General features: G+C 32.6%; 2 protein-coding genes across 3 annotated transcripts; one reads left to right on the plus strand and one right to left on the minus strand.

Moving 5' to 3' along the window:
- The first annotated feature begins 5,398 nt into the window (after nucleotides 1-5,398).
- Nucleotides 5,399-10,409, plus strand: LOC131606983 (uncharacterized). 2 transcript variants are annotated; one of them, XR_009285153.1, is made up of 9 exons: nucleotides 5,399-5,557; nucleotides 6,465-6,612; nucleotides 6,758-6,850; nucleotides 7,892-8,436; nucleotides 8,918-9,016; nucleotides 9,204-9,261; nucleotides 9,639-9,740; nucleotides 9,828-10,114; nucleotides 10,201-10,409. XR_009285153.1 is itself a non-coding variant. In XM_058879055.1 (4 exons), the coding sequence occupies exons 1-4, from the start codon at nucleotides 5,475-5,477 to the stop codon at nucleotides 10,351-10,353; spliced, it is 477 nt and encodes a 158-aa protein (XP_058735038.1). In that variant the 5' UTR covers nucleotides 5,399-5,474; the 3' UTR covers nucleotides 10,354-10,409. The 2 variants fall into 2 exon arrangements, 1 of the variants encoding a protein (XP_058735038.1); XM_058879055.1 differs by lacking the exons at nucleotides 7,892-8,436; nucleotides 8,918-9,016; nucleotides 9,204-9,261; nucleotides 9,639-9,740; nucleotides 9,828-10,114.
- Nucleotides 10,410-20,880: 10,471 nt separating this feature from the next.
- LOC131606997 (transcription factor RAX3-like) lies at nucleotides 20,881-22,042 on the minus strand. The gene is made up of 3 exons (XM_058879065.1): nucleotides 21,786-22,042; nucleotides 21,583-21,712; nucleotides 20,881-21,474 (listed from the first exon to the last, which is right to left on the minus strand). Exons 1-3 carry the CDS (start codon nucleotides 21,919-21,921, stop codon nucleotides 21,006-21,008), a joined length of 735 nt encoding a protein of 244 aa, XP_058735048.1. The 5' UTR covers nucleotides 21,922-22,042; the 3' UTR covers nucleotides 20,881-21,005.
- Between the last annotated feature and the right edge of the window lie 1,870 nt (nucleotides 22,043-23,912).

Raw genomic sequence — 23,912 nt, forward strand, 5'->3', positions numbered from 1 at the left:
AACATATCCAAAATTTCTTTTTCTTTGTCTCCCTCCTCAATTCTTTTATTTTTCAGAACTCTATGTGGGAAAGGAACTGGTGGCACATACTCCTTTTCTTTATTTTTTTCAGTTCCGACCACAACAGAAGAAGGAGAAGAAAGCTCAGCAGGAGAAGGTTCAGATGGAGAAAGTTCAGAAGTTACCTCAATGAATTTTTTATTCTTTTCAGGGGCTGTTTCTATAACTTTTCCGGATCGCAAAGAAATAGCGCTCACATTAGCATTACCATTCGGATTGACAACAGTTTGTGCTGGAAGTTGGTTTGAACCTTGAGCTTGCATATTATTTATTTGAGTAGCAAGTTGTCCCATCTGTGTGGTCAAGGTCTGAATGCTAGTGTCGGTTCTTTGTTGAAACTGAAGGTTGTTCACGGCCATTTGCTTAACAAGATCTTCCAAGGATGGTCCGGAAGTAGTAGCTGGAGGGGTGTGATGTGGCTGGGGTAATGGAACGGTAAGCTGTTGTTGGGAAGGCTGCTGATTTCCATATCGAAGGTTGGGATGATTCCTCCAATTGGGGTGATATATGTTGGTAGACAAGTCAGGGGTGTTGTTGTACCTGTTCTGGTTGTAAAGGTTGGCTGCATAAGCTTGAGGCAGCTCGGTAACAGTATCATCTTTCAGAAGAGGACAAGTATCAGTGGGGTGATCATGAGCTGTACAAATGCCACATACAGTTGCTGTTTGAGGTTTCGCTACTGCAAGTTGTTTAACTAAAGCGGTCAGCTCATCAAGTCTAGTTTCTAAAGCTCTGTTCGAGGAACCTTGAATTTGATGTACACCCTTGGTCTGGACAGAATTGGTTCGAGTGGTGAACTGCTGGGAATTTAAGGACATATTTTCAATGAGGGCTCTGGCAGCAGCTGGAGTTTTGTCAACAAGTGCTCCACCACTAGCAGCATCAAGAATGATTCTATCCATAGGTAACAACCCCTCGTAAAAGTACTGAATGAGAAGTTGTTCGGTAATCTGATGTTGAGGACAGCTTGAAACTAACTTCTTGAACCTATCCCAGTACTCAGCCAATGACTCGTTATCTTGTCTAATGCCACATATTTCTTTTCGGATTGAAGCAGCTCTAGAGGCAGGAAAGTATCGCTCCAAGAACACTCTCTTCAGAGCATTCCAGCTTGTGATTGAATTCGGTTCGAGATCATATATCCAGTCCTTCGCTGCACCCTGCAAAGAAAAAGGAAAAGCACGAAGTTTGATATGATCTTCAGTGATCCCTTCAGGCTTCAATGGTGTAGAACACACCACCTGGAATTCCTTCAAATGTTTGTGTGGATCCTCACCTGCAAGACCATTAAACTTTGGCAACAAGTGTATTAAACCCGATTTTAATTCAAAAGGAACAGCAACAGCATCATATTCAATACACAAGCCATTATAATTAACATCAGGGGCTGCAAGTTGCCTTAGAGTTCTATTTTCAGCCATTTCAAAAGCAAGTTCAGAATCAGAATCAAACAAATTATGCAAATAATCAGACTCAGAATCAGACTCAGCTATGGTCGGTGAAGGTGAACTATTGCTAGCCTGGCCTGCTCTACGAAGTGTGTGCAAGGTTCTCTCTACCTCGGGATCAAAAGCAACAAGTTCAGGACAGGAAGACCTAGTAGCCAGGACTAGTGCACAGCAATGCAGCAACAATCGTGAAAATGCCAACTATGTCCCTAAAACAACACAATGAAGCAAATCGATTAAAAATAATTCAAAAAAAATAAACTGACACCGAAAATAATCTAATGACGTAAAAATAAAATTTTGATATTTTTTTCGGAATTTTTCGACTCTATGAAAACAGAAAATAAATCATTAAAAATAGTAAAAAAGGCTTTTTTCGCGATTTGAAAAGTTTGTCACATAACTACTTTGTAGTAGGTGACTTTTGATCAGGGATTTTTTTCACACCTAACTGTCGGGACAGATTTTCGAAACGGTGAAATTTTCCCAAAAACCGATTTTTTCGACTTAAAAGGCGTTATGGCCTAAACCGCGAGGAACCTATGGCCAAAACGCACAAACACTATACCTAAGACTCTAATATCAGTTAATATTCACAAGAATCCCCGGCAACGGCGCCAATTTGATCTGCTGTCGCTCGCTGGTCAAAACGAGTAGTTTTCAAAACGTAGTATAGCGACAATGGCTCGAGTTGTATCGCAAGGATTCTTGATTTTATTAACTAAAAGCAAAGTCGAATTTGGGGGGGGGTTGGTTTGGTTTCGATTAAACAAAAAAAGCGCTTAAATAAGTGATTCTGAAAATAAGCTGTTTTGAAATAAGTGATTAAAACAGGTTAATCTGCCGGTTCGACATCCAACTTATCATCGGTCAATATAATTCCAGTCCCTAAATGATTTCAATTCCTATTCGATTGTAATTTCGAATTAACAAGCGCAATTCAGACTACAAGATTATAAATTCCTAATGTCCGGATTAAGCAAACAGATTAAAGTATTGTGAATTAAGCAAACACAATTGCGCGGATAAAGCAAACGCGATTAAATTATAGGAAGAACAATCATCGAATCAAATCAATATATATTCTATGGAACTTGAATTGAGCAAACAAGACATAGAGCACGATATTGAAAGGAATGAATAATTTAATTGGAATTGATAAAAAAAACCTCAAAGTATTTGGAACTCGACTCCGGCAGATTTCACCTTCGGATTAGTTCTCCATTACACGATCGTACCAAAGCTTCAAAATATTTTCGTGAATAGTGATAGCTGAACAGTAACCGCGGCTTCCTAACCTAAGTCAAAGCCATAACCCGTTTTACAATCCAACTGGGTCAAACATACGACCCAGGCCCAAAACCAATTAACCTGAAACTTAACTAAAGCTAGTGCAGCAACTTCAACGCATATTCTGGCCCTTCTACAGTCCGATTCTGACTCTGACTCAAACATAAGAATTGTAGCTCTTTCTCTTAGCTTTCCGGCGATTATTAGAACGCCTCAATCGGACTCCTGGAACTCCATATATGATCGTTTCCGTGCAGACTGTTATTGCTGAAAAATTAATACGAAAAACAAATAAGTGCAAAAATAAAATAAAAAATATTAAAACATATTAAAACATAAAAATAAATAAAACAAACCGAAGAAATACTTGAGTACAAACATGGAAGAACGTGCATTAAAATGCACTGATCAAAGGGTTTGCCTTGGGATCATAGAGCTCTAATTTTGTTAAGTGCTGGTGGTTTTCTGCTATTGGTTGTGTTTTGCATGAGGTTTTAGGTGCTTCTATCTCTGTTTTGTGCGACTAGTTTTTAGATGTTTCTTGTGTTTTGCATCAGGGTTTGGGTAATTTGTCTTGAGAGCAGCTTAGATTTTAAATTGTAGCCTTGCAGAGTTGTTTGGCCTTTGGCCAAAAATTACGACATCTAATGGCGGTTATTTGCGTCGTATGTGGAGCATTTTGAGTACTTCTATATATGTTGTTTCTTTGTTGGCTATTTGGTTGTTTTCTTAGTGCTTTTGAGGCCCAACGGTAGCTTAGTTTTACATTTGGTTTTTAAGCTTTAGCTTGTGTCTGTTTTCTTGGGCGTCTGTTAAACATTTTATATTGGCATAACTTATACCTTATTCTTTTTATTAATTTATTTAGCCTATTAAAAAAAGTTAGTTAAACACAACTATCTTATTTGTAAAAAAACTATTTACTGTTCCACAATTTGGAATATATAGAAACTTATATCATGTAAAAATTTCATGTATACACACTATGTGTGCTTACTGGAAGAAAAATGATGTATTTTTTTCTTAGAATAATCTTGGTAACTAGTGACACAGAAACTTAAGAGACTCATGTACTAGTGTATAGAATGGTGTCCATCAGTGTGCCAGCAATCAAGTTTTATTTTAATGAATTTGTGGCGTCGATGATTGCCATGAGTGTGGACTATGATGATATGTTCCTGAGGGTCACTCTTGCCATAAAAAGTCATCAATGGAGGTGGTTGAAATTATCTGGAACTTGATCATCCCAAATTTTTGCCATCAGATGCTAGGGGGTCGATCGAATTCTCCACTTCCTCGCCTTCAGGTTTGTGTTGATATTAATTCTGTTGTAAGACATGAATGTTATCCTGCAATAAATCAATTTCACGGCGCAGGTTTTCCACAACTGCGAGTAACTTTGCTTCGGAAATCTGTGATCCCTAGTTACTGCTACTAGTTTCTTTCGTCGTGGAAGGAGGGTGAGATCAACAATTCGTAAAGATTTGTGTGGCCCAGACAACTTTTACCAGAGTCCATGGTGGGCGCCAAATATTCACGCTAGAACACTATATGATAACTCTACTGATGCATATCAGAAAGAGTCACAGTAGATAACTACTCTCTCAAGAATAGGGTTTGCCTTTATCTTTTATTTTGCACTTCTTTTATACTAACACTCAAGTGCTTGATCCAAGGAAAATGTTTTGAATTCCATTAATAAGCATAATGGGCATTCATGGTCATTTACTCCCGGTTATTATACTTTGAATGTGTTGAAGTCATACAATAATGGTCCTTAAAAGCTTGTCAGCCAATATCCCATCTAGGGCGGTCTATGTCACGCTAAATTCTCTCTATATGAGCTTCCTCGTTCTTGGTCATGACCGGGCAATACGCCCTTGCAATTTTTTCAAGATGTATATAGTACCCCGAGCATGACGCCTAGTGGAGCGAGATGTTTGAGAGAAAAGTTATTTGGGCAATCCAACAATTAAATATGGACTAAGATTCCAAATATGACCATTGCCATTTCCCAGAATATACAACGTAGGTTAATTGAAGTAACTATAAATTGATTGTTAGTTTATATGAGTTAAAATATCTCTTCCAGCATAATTATACAATCGTTTGATCTGCTTTATAATTGATTGTTAGTATAAACACTAGTGCAAAAGGAACAATATAATTTTAACATTTACACCCAATATACTAAAAACGGGTGTAAATAAGAAATGTAGTGGCAATATTGTAAATAAAATATCATTTTAAATATTAACACGTGACAATTTACACCCTATTTTTTTTAAATTGGGTGTAAATTAAAAATATTATTATAATCATATCTCAATTACTCCCGTTAAATATAAAATGGGTGTAAATTTAAATGGACTAAATAAATTATTAAATTTTATAATTCAAAATATTAATCTATTTCATTATAATCCCTATTGTATAACATGTATCTTATAATGTATGAAATTTAGTTATCACTTATCATAAGTTTTACTACAAATCATTTAATATATGTAACTTATGGAAAAGAAATAGAGAATAATAAGTTACCAACAACGCGCCGAAACGTGAAAACGGAAAAGTGATTTTTGCTCCTCTTAAAACCTCTTAAAAGTGCTTATCTAACGTGCTTTTCAATCTCTTCCTCGGCCAAATCCAATTCGTAGCAGAGCATGGTGATTAATGGAACAAGAAAATGAAAATGAAGTTAAGAGAAACAAAAGATACGTGAAGATGATGCCGACGCACATTAATGATGGAATTCGGTATGTGCAATTTTTTCCAGTGAATTTCAGTTTCAATCTTCTTCATCTCTCTTCTCCGATTGCTGTTGTGTGATTGTTGTTCGATTATGGTTTATGTATAGTATAGTGTAAAATTGTTAATGAATTAGTCATTTCCTAACATGCACACCAAGTGTTCGGTGAAATGCCTGAACTGAATTCTTTCTCTTTTTTGTTTGATTTCTATCACGGAATTGTTGTTGTGTTAATATTCGTTGTTGTAACTGGTTGTGGTTGGCGAATTGAAGGAGAATTGTTGTCTTGATATTCATTGTTGTATATATGATTTGTTATTTAACATGACTTATGTATCATCGGATTCGCTTCCCAACACTTCGAGATATTTTTAAAGATATTTTTATGTATTGTTAGCTATGAAGAAAGGACACGAAAGCCTCGTTGCTACTCATTCATAAGAGTATAAAGTTGTAAAATGCAGTGAAACATAAAAAAAAATGTTAATGTTTTGGTCTTCAAATGTTTATATACTCTTCTTTGCAAGACTTTTAGATGGTCTCGGTATTGGTTTGGCTGTTACCTTGGTACCTCTTTATATATCCGAGATTGCTCCTCCTGAGACTAGGGGATTAATCAATACACTTCCACAGTTCACTGGTTCTGCTGGTATGTTTTTCTCCTACTGTATGGTCTTTGGGATGTCACTCACCAAATCTCCAAGCTGGAGACTCATGTTGGGCGTTCTTTCAATCCCCTCTCTTTTTTATTTTGCACTCACCATCTTCTTATTACCCGAGTCTCCAAGATGGCTTGTCAGTAAAGGAAGAATGCTGAATCAATCCCCTCAACTACAGTTCTACAGCATTTACTATGTTTACATGATAAATTTTGAACAGTCTTAGTACTTAATGGATTGGTTTTGGCTTTGCAGGCAACTATTCTTGTGTGTGTCTGTTGGTCTTTGGGCAGCTATTCTTGTGTGTGTGAACAACATCAATATCGCTGATTCTATTAAGAAGAATCATATTCAGGTCTCCAACACCAAAAAACCACTCTTCTTCTACGTAAATCTCGCCAAGGTAATCGAATTAACGATTTGATTTTTTTTGTTTTTTATATCAATTTTGAAACTTTCGAGCTTCTTTAGTTCTGGGTTGTTTTTAATTGATGTGGGTTTTGTTTAATTTTTGTTGATTTTGTTTTGTTTTTGTTTTTGTTTTGCAGAATATGATTACTATAACACCCCATTTTCTTTCTCATGTGATCAATGAGTTGAACGACTCTGTACCAACTTTGCCCCACCTCGTGGCCAATGAGGTCAGTCGCATGCATGCAGAAACAAAATCTCTATACTTATTTTCTGCTAAAAGACATTTCACTATTGAAATTCTTCCATCTATATAGTTAGTCATTAGGTGGTTGTTAGTGAGTAGAAAGATAGCACCGTCGCCTTAGTGGTGGCAATAGTAACCTCAATAACTCTCACTTTATTTTTTTTTCTTTCTTTATTATATTACCTACCACCTTTATTTTCTAGAACACTTTTGCATATTGACGTAGGAGTATAACCGTTTCCTTTTTATCTCATGTTGGCGGTTTGAACTTTCTCTTTGCACTATTTCTATAGTAGGTAAATTAATATTTGTTAAGAATGAAGTGAAATATTTAGTAAGTAGCATGGGATAAAAAACAATACAATTGTACATCTTTGATAGGAAGCTAGTTTTTCAAAATAAGAAAATTAAGGAATTGTTGGTAAAGTGCTTCCGAAGTGATATATACTAGAAGTGATATATACTAGAAGTGGTAAAGTGCTTTAAAACCATGAAAGTGATATATACTAGAAGTGGTAAAGTGCTTTAAAACCATGAAAGTGAAACCAGTAAATTAATTTTTAAGAATGTGAAGATATATACAAGAATCTTGGTGAGGATGTTGTTTTAAAATGGCACGGATTATGCTTTTAAATTTTATGGATCTATTTATATACCCTGCCATTTTTTTAAGCTGATTCAATTTTTAACCAGGGAAACTTGTTTTTGCTGAGCCTGTTCCCAAGGATAACGAAGCTGCAACTTGGAGAGACAAGTTAGATCAGCTTTATAAGAGTTCATCACAAAGTTTGAAAAGAATTAGTGAATTTCTACTTTTAATTGAAAAAGAAATGAAATTTGAATTTATCACATAGTGATGAAAGAAAACATCACTGTCCCATGCAGACATAGACCAATCACTTTCTCTCATGTAACAATAAGTAATTAACTTTTTGTTTACCCAAAAAACGTCATTTACTTCTTTTTTACCATAGTAAACTTTTTTATTTTCACTAATGTGTTTTGGAAATTTGTTTGTTTATAGGTTTGAAGAGTGATTGGTTATTAGAGAGCAGTAGTTTTGCAGAGAGGAGTAAGCAGTACAAGTGGACAACAAGTAGAGGTCCCTCCCACTTTCACTTTTGATTTGAAAAAAGATGCATTGGGAGAGTCCAAGTCCAAGAAGGCACAGAACAGTGTACAGACTGTTTCTGTTCTGCTAAGTCTTTGCAGTTACAGATTCATTAAAAATGTTTTACTATCATTCAGATTCTGATTCTTCTTAAATCTTTATACTTTTTTGACAATCTGTGTTCCTGCTCTGCATTAAGGGTAGGGTACATTGCATTTTAGTCTAATGCTATTCACTTCTTTTTACATTCACTTTATTACACATATGGCTCCTAATATATGTTACAATTAGTCTAATTTTTAAGTTCCTTATTGCTTTTACTACTACTTAATCATCACAGATAGGCACTAAAATGTTGATTATCACAAGAATTTCAGGGAACAGCAATGGCTTCACTAATTCATATGCAGAAAATTCTATCAAATAGGATGCAACATTTTTCAAGCATTGAAAAAGCTGTAAGCTCTGTATCCTTACCCGTTTCATTTGCATTTTTAATTATTCCCTACATGGTTGACACAACTGTTTTTCATTTAGATCTTATTTATTTTAGTAGCCTTTTTTTGGTCATATGTTAGTTCTTTTATTTTATGAAAGCATTTTTGTATGTCATCCCTATTCCTAATTTATTACGTACTGCTTGAACATCAGTGCTTTAATGTTGTTTCAATTGTATTGGTGAATTTTGAATGAAGTTGAAATTGTATTGTTTCAATTGTATTCCTAATTTATTACGTACTGCTTGAACATCAGTGCTTTAATGTTGTTTCAATTGTATTCCTAATTTATTACGTACTGCTTGAACATCAGTGCTTTAATGAAATTGATGGGACAATGATGTTTTCTTTATAAGGGAAACTTGTTTTTTTGCGCCTAAAAGTTTGAAAAGAATTAGTGAATTTCTACTTTTAATTGAACAATGATTACATTGTTAAACAGGAATCAATTGGATGGTCTCTGCAACTTCTATCATTTGCATGTTTATCTTTAGCAACAAATATGGAGGAACCCCTTGTTCCTTCTCTCTTGGACCTTCAGGTATAAACTAATAAATGATTAGAATTTAGAATCCATGTTCATTTGGCACTTAACAGCCTAGAACTGAAACTATAATTATTATGAAGGACGGTTTTGAAATTACTACTCAATATTTGTTATATTTTCCATGTAGTCCACCTCTCAATTTGATTCTTTACTATTAACAATCTCTGCATTTTAATTTTAGGTTTCAACGTGGTTTGAACAGCAAGCCTATGGCACTCATCAAGAAGCTCCGCAAGGCGGTGAGTTTTCTATTTATTCACGTATTGTTTCATTTCGTTTTGATACTTGATTTCAACTTAGAGGTTGGAGTTGGAATAAATTTGAAAATAGGAGGATTTTGACCAACCATCACAGTGAACCGACTGCGTTACTACGTCAAATACCTGAAGTCAACGTTGGTCCTTTTAATAAACATGGCCAACACATAACCCTAAAACATACCAGAGATAACAATCTCAGCTATTGCCCTATTTGTTAGATCAAATACTTATTGGATTTTGGTCTGATTGCTTACTATTCTATCTCAAGTGAATCTCTCTTATATATGAAGCTATATCATTTTAACTTATGCACGTATCAAGACTGTAATTTACATTCTAACATCCACCAAATACAGGACTCTGATGAGCTAATGATAGAAGCTGATATCACGTGCACAATACTAAAAAGCTGATTTTGGTCTGATTGTTTATTCTCTTAGCCTTTGTTACACCATATGGTAATGTTTTAATTCAAAGTGAACATTGATTTACAAATTTTGTTGGGAATATTGGTTTGTAATTACAAAATTTGATTGTTTGTGCAGCATATTCGAAAGCTTCTTCGTAGGTTGAAAGCCGAAACTGATCAAATATGTCAAGCTCCTGAGTATTTCAGGGGTATTTCAGTGTTATTTGGCCTTCTTAAGGAAGTTCTTAAAAACAGACCTGACTTGAAGTTGGTTGTTATGAGTGCTACACTTGAAGCTGAAAAGTTTCAGGGATATTTTTTTGGAGCTCCTCTAATGAAAGTTCCTGGAAGGCTACATCCAGTTGAAATTTTTTATACTCAAGAACCATTTTTTTTTCATTTTTTACACTCGTCAAAACTGCGGTATGGTTACCATTGATACATGTGACTCTTTATTGTAATAACACTTTCTTGTAATAATTTCTTGTGTCTTGTTTTTTTGCATACAGAAAACAATTGCTTCTCCAGGGCGTGGTATTTTGGCCATGGATGAATCCAATACTACATGTGGAAAGCGGTTGGATTCAATTGAACTAGAGAACACCGAAACTAACCGTCAAGCATGGCGTAAAATTATATATGAAGAAAGTGTTATGACTTAGTTAAAATATAATTTTTATGTGTATGCTTTTATAATACTTGAAATATTATGACTGTACATGATTTTGTATATTTTTTTTGGTTAATATGAAAAATATTTTGACTTAGTTAAAATTTGATTTTTATGTGTATAATTTTTATAGTATTTGCAATATTATGACTGAAAATGAAATATAACTAAATTGTGTATATGAAATAGGGTGTAAATAGATATAATTGTTCATTCATAAATGGCGTATTTACACCCGATTTTTATTAAAATAGGGTGTAATTAAGACCATATTTACATCCGATTTTTATTAAAATAGGGTGTAATTAAAATGTAATTACGTCCAATTACACCCGATTTTTATTAAAATGGGTGTAATTAAAACGTAATTACGCCCAATTACACCCGATTTTTATTAAAACAGGGTGTAATTAAAACGTAATTACGCCAAATTACACCCGATTTTTATTAAAATAGGGTGTAATTAAAAACGTAATTACGCCCAATTACACCCGATTTTTTAGAAAACAGGGTGTAATTAAAAACGTAATTACGCCTAATTACACCCGATTTTTATTAAAGCAGGGTGTAATTAAAAATGTAATTACGCCCAATTACACCCGATATTTTTAAAATAAAACGGGTGTAAATTCGTTAGACATTTCTCACCCTGTGGATATACACCCGATTTTTATTAAAAATAATGGGTGTAAATTTAATAAAAAACGGGTGTAAATTAACATTTTTGTACTAGTGAAACTGTAAAATAACTATTGACAAAACATGTCCTTTAATCTCAAACATTTACAAAAACAAAAAGAAACCATTCTTCTTTGGACTGTCTTGTTTTCATTCTAATTCTTTTGCCCGCCACGACTAAAATAATGGAAAAGAAAATATTTGATAGTTGATTTTGGTTGAATAAACTTCGTATACTCTGAAATAGAAACTTCAACGATAAACAAAAATTATATATATATATATATATATATATATATATATATATATATATATATATATATATATATATATATATATATATATATATATATATATATATATATATATATATATATATATATATATATATATATATATATATATATATATATATGAGGAGGGATCAAATTACACCCGAAGAGTTACACCACGAGTTACACTCGTTCAATAATTATATCTCGAAATAATATTTTTTAAATTCAACCGTTGGATTGAAACATAATATCATATAGATCATTCCTATAAAGTTTGAGCTTAATCTATAATGATTTACTATGTCATTGAATAACATCAAAATTAATGTTATATGAAAGCTCATTTTGACGTTAATCTTTGGATATCTTGATGATATAGTAAATCATTATAGATTAAGCTCAAACTTTATAGGTATGATCTATATGATATTATGTTTCAATCCAACGGTTGAATTTAAAAAATATTATTTCGAGATGTAGTTATTGAACGAGTGTAACTCGTGGTGTAACTTTTCGGGTGTAATTTGATCCCTCCTCTATATATATATATATATATATATATATATATATATATATATATATATATATATATATATATATATATATATATATATATATATATATATATATATATATATATATATATATATATATATATATATATATATATATATATATATATATTAGTTTAAACACATATATTCTCGTGTTAGTGAATGTCAATTTCATCACATTATAAACAAAACTTTATGGTTTATATATTAATTTTTATAATGTTTTTTCCACATAAAAAGACAAAATGCTTGGATATGAAGGTCCTCTTCGTTTACTTGTAGTGGCATCGGCAGACTTGAAGGCCTCAATAAAAGTCTCATTTTTGTATTAATTTAATCTGCTTGGTATTGCCATAATAATGTGACACTTATATTTAAAAAATATATTTTCAAAAAGAATAAAAACTAAATTCTTTGTTGGTATGCTTTGAATTTGTTTCTGAAATGGTTGGCTATTGTCAATGAATATTATGCTTACAAACAACTTTACAGAATTTTGTTATATTACTTTATATTTTCATAGAAGACTTGTGTGGTTTAATGAGTGGTGCTTAGGTATATTAGTATATATGTTCAGTCCGCACTGCTTCTTTTTTTTATAAGCAATGAGAGGGTGTAGTTTTCAAGATCTTGAGTGTTATGTACGAAAATTGTTACTCTTATATAGACTTATTTATTTTTCATTGCATTATTTTGCAAATTGATAAAAAAATAATTCGTATTTTATATTTATTTTAAATCAATAATCAAGACTTTTTAAATAAATTATAATAATCAAAATATGACTATTTATTTGTCAACATATAGTATGAGTTTAATTCATCTTGTATCATAATTGTTTTAAAATAAAATATTTATAGTTTTAATTTAAAATCATTTATTTATTTATTTATTTGTTAATTTATTGACCAAATTAACACATACTTTCATAAGCATTTGTAAGGAGAAAGAAATATTGTGACTTGAGTTCAAACATGAATTTCACTCAAAATGTTTTCAGTCAAACCATACAACGTTGAACCATTTAAAAGCATTTCTCTTAAAATAATAAATAGTTATTAAAATATGCAATATTATTCAATAAGATTTATATTTATTTAAAAATAATTAAATATAATTAAAAATAATAAAATTTCATAACATTTGTTTATGATTTAACAATTAAAACATTTACAATAATGGATGACACCTCATCATACTTTTTTTAAAAAATATTTTTTAAGTATTTATATTTTTAAAACTTTTTAAAGTATTCTAGAGTTTGAATCTAACATAAATGAGATAAAAGCAATCAAAAAGTTAAATTCATTATCTTCTTCATCGTTATCACATGGAAGACTGTTGATATCTGTGGTCTCTTCAAAATATAGACGAATCTTATGTTTTTTTACTTCAAAAGTAAGAACCTCATTTACGTAGTTGAGGTTTGAGTAAAACATTCTCACAAATATAGGAAACCTTTCATTCGGGACTTCGCAGATGAAGTTTCTCAGGTGCTCATCAACAAAAACTTGAAGGAAAGTACAATCCTTAAGAACTCTTTCTTCTAAGTAATGTGAACCAAGAAGCTCCCTCGATTGAAAGTGTCGGTTGAACTGATTCTATTGATCTTGAGAAGAAAATAGTTCTGAGTAGTATGAGGTGGAACATCTGAATGTGTGGATCTCTTTGGTGTCATTGATGATGAAGAGAAAGAGAAGATTTTTTGCTATAACACCTAAATAAACACACAAGAGAGAAAGTAGGATGAGAAGAGAAGAGAGAAAATGGGTACCTTCAAATAGTCATCGAATAATGGATTAGAAAGAACCAATAATCACTTATTCATTAAATGCAATTGGTCGACAGTTGAGAAGTAGGTTCTTACTGTTTCCTATGCTATAATTGATTATACTATTAGGTATAACCGATTATAGTGTGCAAAATTTTAAATTAAAATATTTCTAAATCAATTATACAATTAGGTTTAATCTATTATTTACTTCTTTTTTCAGCATCCTTTATTTTTTGGACATTGGATTCACATTGGGCTTGGATATTTTGGTTTCTTTCACCCCTTTCTTCAACTTTTACACATTTTTCTATGAAAAAGGCTCAAAACTCGCATAACCATCAATAAAATAATTTTCAATTGACTGAGCAATTAATAAACCAGTTTTTAGAGGCTTAATAAGAGTTTTTTAGTTTCCAACATTTAAAGAGTGTACTTCTTTAAACCTTAAGTTACTAGAGTAAACTCCCCCTTTCAAGGGACCAACATCGTAAATTCATCTCTACAAATTGTTTAAACAGAGAGTTGGTTAAAACGACAAGACTGGAAAATCCATTACATATTATCACCTTAACCTACTAAGACATTATATGATCATCACATATCATTATAATTGTTGAGAAACACCCTTAACAAGAACACTTTAATCACGTCCATTGAAATACACCGTCAATGATCAAACTTTGATCACATGCTTTAAATTCATCAAAAGGAATTAGGCAATATTTTCATGTATACTCAATGTATACAATTTCTTTGCACAAATTCATTTAATATGCACTAAGGCTTCATCAAATCTGCACAACATTCGTGCAAAATAACTCAGGTTTTTACCTTTGGTACCCAAACCTTTTTTGGTCCTTGTGCATTAGTAGTTCTAAAGGGTCTAGGTTTATTACCTTTAGACCTTCTTAGTTTTTCATAAAAATAGCTCTAAGTGGACAAGCTTATTGAAGAATGTGCATTTATAGATAGGTCAATTTTAGTTCTTCTTATTAAAGCTTTTACTATGTGATCTGCTTGATTTAAAGTCTGGTTTTAATTTGTTTTATACAAGGTAGGCCTTTGATTTGATAGAATCAAATCTAGGTTTTCTTTCTCCTTAGTAAATTTACGTAGGGTTTCATGCAATTATTTCATTTAATTTTTAATCCAGACACGAGTCTCACAATTATTAGCTTGGTTTCTAATATTAGCCATTTCATATTTTAATGTTTCATTTCTATTATGTAGAAACTCAATATAATCTTTACGATCTAAGTTACTATTTCCTATATTATCATGTTCCTGAATTAAATTAGCATTTTATTTAAATAACTGCTTGTACGATAAAGTTGTTACTTCATAACTCTCTTCTTCGTCAAATACCTTCAAGCAAACATGTTCATCTTCTTCATTTGGATGAAGCATCTTTGAAGATACTACCATAGGTTGTTTCTTCAAGATTTATCATGGATGTTGAGTCTCTAAAGGTATTGCTTTTTTATACTTCTTCCTCAATTCTTCTTTCAAAGATTCAACTGGATGAAACTTCTTCATCTTTTTCATATATTCTCCTTGATGAAGTTTCTCCACAATCAGACTAAGAATCTCCTGAGGATCGTTCGCCCACTAAGATTGTTCTTTCAAATGAAATACTAAGAGTTTATTTTTATTCTTCTTCTTCAAAAGTTCTCTTTGATGGGGATTCTTATAGGACTCTTGAACTCATTTATTTATCTTTCAATAGTTGAATCAACTCATTAAACTTATCAATTATTTCTTCCTTGTTGAATTATTCGTGAAAATTACAAACATTTTCTTCTCTCAATTTAAGGAATGGATAGGATCTCTGATTCAAATTCTTAACTCTTAGATATTGGTTAGTTATGAAAGTTCTAGCATGTTTTTAAAATTTTCCAATGGTTGAACATCATCTATGAAAATAACATTCACATTCATTTTGTGTTTAAACTTCTTTGTCTTGTGTGTTCATTTCCTATTGTTCGATACTTTGAGAGACTCCATAGATCATTTTAAGAGTGTCTCACTTTTCCTTGGTAGAGTTACAATTAAAAACATAAAAAGTTGATTCTCACTTAAATACATAAAAAAGATTTTAGTTTTAAAATCAAATTCAAACTTTCTATTGACTTCTTCAATTAAAAGGAAATAACATTTAACTACGACTTCACTATAAACATAATGTGTATGGATGAAAAGACCATTGATTATCATTTCCCACTATTCAAGATTAATACTTTGAATAAAAAATTAATTCTAGCTTTACACAAGTCAAACCTATCACCATTAAATGGTGGAGGTGTGTTTAGAAAAGTCCATTTAATAGAAGAAGTGCTAGAAGTCATCTTCCGCCTGAGATGATAAGTCTTTTAACACGACTTAGGCTCTAATGCCCCTTGTTGGACATGTTACTCAACACACAAAATGGGAGGTGAATTGTGGAGGTTTTTTAATTTAAAATAAAAGTATTTGTAAAATCATAGTTTGATAGCATTTGTTAAAACAAAAGAGTAAATGAGCAGCGAAAAATGAATAGATGGAAAAACAAAAGAAATATAATAACTCGAAAGTAAAAAAGATATGGGAGAGAGAAAGACACTAGAGATTGTTACAGGTTCGTCCTAATAACTTGTCATACTCTTGTCCCTAAGAATTATTCTTTAGATTATCCACTAACTTGAGAGCTTTTATTAAGATGTGCCCATGACCTCGAAAACAAGATTGGGTTTTATATTGGCTATCCCCCAAACCAAAATGAGATTTACATAGGAAAATCTTGAACCAATTGAGCTTTTACACCAAGCTAAACTCAGGAATCGTTGTGGATATTTTACTCGCTGATCTTCATGAATCCAAAAAGATAGCTTTTTCTCTTGACGAAACTCACGAACTAAATGAAGACTTTCTAAGACAATCACCTAAAACAAGTAAGATCTTTTAGTTATGTTTATCTCGCAACCAAATAACTTCTTATAGAAGAAATATTTACTCGATAGATAACATACTTTTGGTAAATTAAAATAAATCCTCCCCTAAAACAATGACCCTCACTTAGACACAAAAGCACGCTCGAAGCACTAAGGCAAAATATATGTTTGAATGTGTGTGTGTGTGTGTGTGTGTGTGTGTGTGTGAGAGAGAGAGAGAGAGAGAGAGAGAGAGAGAGGGGGAGAGAGAGAAAGTGGGATCAAAACCCATTTTTTGGATGAAATGTAACGTTAGATAAACTCTCCATTTATAGGCAAAATTTGAGTTTAAATAAGGAAACAATCCATGGGCGAAATGAATGCCATAATCAATTAGGCTAATTTATTATTGACCCTCAATAATCGATTTGTCGAGCCACAAATGGAAGGTTTTGATATTTATCTGTTAATAATCATTAATAGACCATTACAATCAATTTTGGACTCAACAAAGTGAAAATAATCAATTAGATTATTAGGGATAATTGATTATCCAGTTCTAAAAAGGCTTTATTTGATTAGAAAATCCCCTAATTAGGTAGTTAGACCTTAAAAACATTTCCCGATGGTTTTACTAAATAAAGAGAGTCTTCTCAAAAGTTTTTAGTATGATTTTGTCTTAGTATTTCCAGAAGTACCCTTGTGCCTTTATAAGACACTGATCACTTAGACGGACACGACCATGCGAGCTTTCACAATTCCTCTTTTTCACAATTTTGAAGGTTCAAGTTTTGGTATAATTATCTTTGACTTTAGCATCACACAAGAAACTTTAATCTTCTACCTTGATAACACTTGATATGTCTTTGAATTGGTTACCACCATTAGAGAGTTGAGAGGAAAAACCACCGGCGAACCTTGAAATAGAAATCTTCACTTGAATGTCATTTGAACACAATGTTAACTTTAAAGAGATGACTTGATCTTCAGGAGAATCTTCAAAAGAATAACTTAGTTCAAGAGGATACCTTGATATAATATCTGGAGCATCTTCGACCGCTTGAGCTATCTTCAACAGATAAGGACTTCACTAGATATCTTTTCATATCATGTGTCATCATCATCAAAACCAAACGACCAATCAAAATCAATTAATTGTAACGTTTCCATCAACAAGATCTACCACCTTGGATCAAATTGAAAATACCTGCTAGCATATAGATCCACGAGCATGTATCTTTAATTGGCGAGGAGGAGTAAACAAGTTTCCCTCTTTCTGCCCTATTTTGGTCCTGCTATTGGCTGGGTGAGCCCCTGCTTCGCCAAACGTGTTTTCTGCTACTTAGCTTGTGTATTTTGTAATTTCTTTGGATGATTTAATAACCTATATGTCTAGCATAGTTTCTCTGAGAGTTTTTTGTGCGATTTCATGTGTTTTAAGCTAATAAGTGCTTATGTTAAATAAGCAATTTTGGAAATTAATAGATGGTTTATGTCTTACAATGAAGGAAATCATTTGCAGATTCTAAAGAGACAAGGTCCATATTATCCATATAAGACTACTCTTAAATAAATTAACATGAAATCATCTCAAAACCCCTAAATATTTCCTCAGTACTCCACAAGTTCTCAACGGTACAGGGCTTCCAAAATGAGGCATCATTTGCATACTCAAGATGAGAAACCACCAAATTAGAGAATCTAATCCTAAGCTCAGAGAAAAGATTGAGCTCCACAGGTAGATAAACTAAGCCATTAAGCCACTAAGCTTATTTTCCACAAGCAAAAAAAGAAAATGAGTTATAGGACCCCTTTGCTTTAGAACTTTTTGAATGCTAATCTCTTGAAATGGACACCTTTTAACCAAAATCACAATATTTTTATAAAACATACAGGCTCTCATCCAAGAACTCCACTTCCATGAAACACAAACAAGATAAGCATATAATCCATAAAAATCCTACTGACTGATACATACGCTTTCTCAAAATCCACCTTGAAAATAAAAAACGATTTGTTTGTTCTTGTGGCTAAATCAATCACCTCATTCACGACCATCACCCTATGAACTAATAGTCTTCCCTTAAGGAATGTCGATTGGTTGATAGACAGGAATTTGCTAAGGAAAATTATAAAATAAGGAAGATAAACAAGCTCAGTGATGATGAAGCAGAAAAGAAGCAGTGGGCTAAGACCATATGGGCAACAAAGAATGTGACAAAGCATAGTTTCATAGCTTGGATGGTTGTGCAAGACAGGTTGAAGACCAGAAGTAGACTGAAAAGAATGGGAGTTATGGACAATGATCTTTATCTTCTGTGTGGGATGCATGAGGAGACTTGTCAGCATTTATATTTCCATTGTGCGTACAGTTGCATTTGTTGGAACCTAATAAAAAAACTTGGTTGAGCTGGAACATTATGGCAGGTAACTTACAGGGTATAACTAAGGTGGATTGGCAGAGGTAAGGCTAGCCCTTTCAAACGTCAAGTATTATCAGTAGTGGTAATAGCTATTGTTTACCACATCTGGAAAATAAGAAATGATGTGCTATGGAATCACAAATTGCTGAGGCCTAATAGAGGAGTAAAATTGATAATAGAGAATGTCAAAAATAGAATAAGAAACATAGAAAATACAAAACATAGCTTAGCTGATAAATAATGATATAATGCATTGTAGTAGTGTTGTTTTTGTAGTTTATTTGGCCTAATTAGGCCTTGCTTGTACGGAACTTTGATGAGATTAACAAACTTGTTGATTGAATGTCGATTGATTATGAGAAACAAACTTATCCATCACAACTCTAAGTCTAGCAACCAACACCTTAGCCACCAACTTGTACAAAGATTCCACATGATAAATCAACCTAAAATCTCCCAATTGAGAAGGAGCCTCATTCTTAGGGATCAAAATCACAAATAAGATGCAAAATTTTGTGATAGAGATGAAAAATAATGAAAGTGATCAAACATAACCCCCAAATCATCCCTTATTAAGTTCCAAAACATTTTCAAAAAGGAGAAATTGAACCATACAGACCTGTTCTTTTGATGTCCTCTCACAGAGACACCTCACAATCTAACTCCTGAAGACTAAAGGATACAATAAGAGGAAGATTGTCATCACCGTCAAGAAGAGGTTTATCAACGTTCGTTTTCTTAAAATGATCATAGATATACTTAATAGCCTCTTACCTAATTTCAATCACCCTTTAAATCATGTCTTCTTCCATCTTAAGAGGTAAAATAACATTTCTCTAGGCCTGAAAAATATCATAATTAATATCACCTGCCTTAAGCCACTTAGATCTAGCTAGACCTTTGAAACAATGAAAAATCTTTAATCCTTTGCAGGAGTAAATATTCGTAATCACTCCCATTCTAACATCAATCTCCTCCTCTGATAATGTCATATGATCAAACAGAGAATCTAAATTACTCACCGCCTCTTTTTGGGATTCAATCTAAAAGTCAAGATTTTCAAACACATGTCTGTTCCACATTTTTAAGGCCAATTTGAGAGCTTTTAATTTCTCTAACAAGGCAAAAGCTTTCCAACCATAGATCTTAGTATCAGTCCATATCGAATAAACGCAGGGCCTATTTGTTTTAACTTTAAAAAAATGAATTTTTTCTTTGTATTTTTAAAAATGGATTTTATAAAATTATTTTTTTAAAATAAAAAGACTAATTTAGACATCCTATAACATTAACATACATCATTGAAGATCAAAACATAGTCGAAATCGCAATATTTTTAAAAAGTTGTATTTTAAAAATGATTTTTTTGAAAAATTATTTGAAATAGCTTCAAAATTAATGGATTTCTTAAAAATTTGATATCCAAAAAAAGTTTCAATAAGATGATAAAATATCTAAAATAACATTTTAAGAATAACTATTCAAACCAAATTACTTTTGAAGTTTTTATAAAAAAAAAAAATTTGTAAATTTTTTTTACACAAAATTATATTATACTATAAAAATCATTTAAAAAAAAAAAACAAAAACAGGCCCTAACTCAAAAAGAATTCCATAAGATAACCAATGATTAATAAATCTAAAAAACTTAAGACTCCACACTTGATTTGCATAATTGAGGATGATAGAAGAATGAGAAAATCCCGCTGACAAGGACACAAGAATGTTTACTCAATATTAGTGTTCTATAAATCATACAAGTCTCTTTATAGCATACTTGAGGTTAATTATATGTGTGTTTAATGATATAATTATCAATTTTAATAGGTGAAAAGGTAGGAATGTGTGTTCCTAAGAAATTTAACATAGATTTTATATTTTAAAAAAATATCAAATTATATTGCTAACTTTTATTTTTGAACTACAAAGAAATCAAATTTTCAGATAAGCTATTTATGGAAATTACAAAAATATTAAACAAAACATGCAAACGAAAACAAGTAAACAACCAGTATATATGCAGTCAAAGAAGTGTTATTGCGTTTGAATCATTCCATAGAACATAGACTCATCGAAACTAACAACATCTTGTTGACAACCTTCATAATCAGAAACCAAAGGTGAGTTAATCAAAGACCTCATATCCCCCCAACTAGTGCTTTCTGTTGAATTCAAGTTCGCTGATCCATTATCTTTTTCTTGCTGGTTCACATAGGACAACCCTGCACAGGTTATGTTATTCATTGTGGATGGATAATATAGTTGATCTTCTGGGAAGTATATGTTACTATTCACTGCCTGCAGTTGATGATGATTACCATACAACTCAACTTCCTTAAGCTTATTATTATAGTCTTGGATAGAACAAGTATTTTCTCTCTTGATTTGAGATTGTTGCTCATTCCTTTGATTTGTTAAAAGTTTCTTCTTCAACCTTGTGTTCCAATGGTTTTTTATATCATTATCTGTTCGTCCTGGTAACTGCGCTGCTATAACTGACCACCTGCATATATAACATCATATTATTTTGGTTGTCCGTTTGTCTTTCTATTTCTGTATAATCTTTATTATATATAATTTAAAAATCAGAAGAAAAAAATATAATAATTACCTGCTTCCAATATTGACATAGAGGCTGCAAATAATGTTATCTTCTTCTTCTGAGAATCTTCCATGTCTAAGATTTGGACGAAGATAATTTAGCCATCGAAGACGACAACTTTTTCCACATCTTTTGAGGCCTATTACAAAAGAGAGATTAATTAGTGCTTCAGCAACATATATATAAAGAGTGTTAGAATATAATAACAATACCTATTTTCTTGGGAAGAGCTATCCAATTGCCAGCAGTGCCATGTTGTTGGATATAAGCTTTGAGTTTAGAGTCTTCTTCTGGCGACCATGGACCTTTTTTAACATTGGCTTTGTCACAGCAAGGTGCTCTTCCCATGTTTCCTTAGTATGAGTTTCAAGTAAACGCTATGTTTATTAGAAATTGATGACATGATTATATATATAAAGAAGGAAAGGAGAGAAGGATATGTGAACAAATAGAGTAAGATAGACAATTGACCGGAGAAAGATGGGGGAAAAACAAAATGAATTTCATCTTTCCTTTATATTTTATTTTTTGTCTTTAACTTTTCATTAGTCAAATAAATAATATTTTTAAGTATTACATGCATTTCATTGTCAATGAATAGCATTAAAGTTAATAATCAATATCTAATTTTTAGTTTTTAACTACAACCACTTCATAGTCCGAAGGGGAGTATTACCTAATAGCCAAATAGGCGGTGTAGGGGAGTGTGGAAGAGAGGAATCCGCATCTCACATTTTCTTTGAGTGTCCAAAATTTGCAGGTGCGTGGAGTCTCATTCGCAATTGGATATGAGTTTATTCAAATCTGCACAATGACGGATGGCAGCATCTTGAACAGTTTGAAGGTCTGCTTGGTACACAAAGAAAGTTAACCTTGATATTGAGAGTTATATGGGCTGCTTGTGTGTGGTGCATATGGAGATTCAGAAATAATAAAGTGTTCCGGAACGAGGAAATCCAAATGGAAAAGGTGGTAGAAGAGACGAAGATTCTGGCTTGGAGATGGCTTAGATTAAAATCTAATTTTATTGCTGATGACATAGTCGCTTGGTGCAAGAATCCTAAGGCGTGTTTTGGCATACTTGATGGTCGAGAATGGGGGTGGGTGTAGAGCTGGTTTGGTTTCTGGTATTGTGCAAGGCGCTCAGAGTCTTTCCAGCTGTCAGTATTACTTCATTAGCGTTGGATTGTGGCAGGGCAGTTATGGTGCATTGTAGCGTTCATCGGCATCTCGCATCGACGCAATGGTTTTCGCATCCTAGAGCATGTTTGGGTTCACTAACAATTATCATTCAGTCTGATGGTGAAGAGAGGTGTCCTCAGCTCCAGTGTTTGGCTCTGATGTGAGTTTTAATCCTGGTCCCAGCAGGTTATCTTTCAGGTGCATCAGATTATCAGGTTCAATGGTTCTTGTTATTCGGCCTTTCGGCTTATCGTTGGAATATCAAGGAAATGGGAGTAGCGGCATTTGGATTTTTGTTTTGGTGAGTGCGGCAGTGTCTACTCTTGGCGTTTATATTTGGTCACTGCTGTTTCATCGTGACAGTTAACGGTGTAGAATTTTGGTCTATGGTGCTGTCAGTTCTGTAGGAGCTGCTTGTCCAATATGCAAGCTGACTGGGTATTAGATTTGTTCTAATGTTGCTACTTGTTTTTCTGTATGTATTGTTGGATTAGCTGCCAGACCTGGTGATTTTTATATTAGATGTGAAGCATATGCATAGTTACTATGTGGTTTGCGTAGTCTAAACAGTATGCCGTGTAATGTTTATTTGCTAGCATTTCTGATGCTAGATAGTTTAATCTCATTTTGCCTTTTTCAAAACAAAAACTACAACCACTTCATTTGGAAAGAGTTGAATGGATATGTGTGAAGAGGTTGTAACATAAAGATTTTATTGGTCCTTTTTTTAGCGATTGATTCATCATCAAGGTCATCTTCACTTGCATCAGATTGAATGTTTTCAAAATTAATATTTTTTATCATTAGCTATATGAGCATCAATGTTGTGTTTCTTTTTGTTTTTGGTATACTCTATAATCTCTTTATCACTTATGGATATTTGGTGTAAGGTTGAACATTGTTCTTCTTTCTCATTAGATGGTCTTTGGCTCTTATTATTCTTCTATTAATCAACTTTGTGCAAAAAATACTGCGGGTAGAGTTCGTATCTCCATTAATTATTTTCATATATATTTTCGTCCAGGTTAGTTCTCTTTGAACCGCCAACCCCTTAAGTTCAAGAGGTTTTCTGATTTTTAGACATTGTCTAATACTAGAAAATAAATTAAAACTAGAGCGCTTTAAAAAGGGAGAAAATATAGCAGCATGCAGAAATA

This window comes from Vicia villosa, linkage group LG1 (assembly GCF_029867415.1).
Source record: "Vicia villosa cultivar HV-30 ecotype Madison, WI linkage group LG1, Vvil1.0, whole genome shotgun sequence".
Taxonomy (NCBI): Eukaryota; Viridiplantae; Streptophyta; class Magnoliopsida; order Fabales; family Fabaceae; genus Vicia; species Vicia villosa.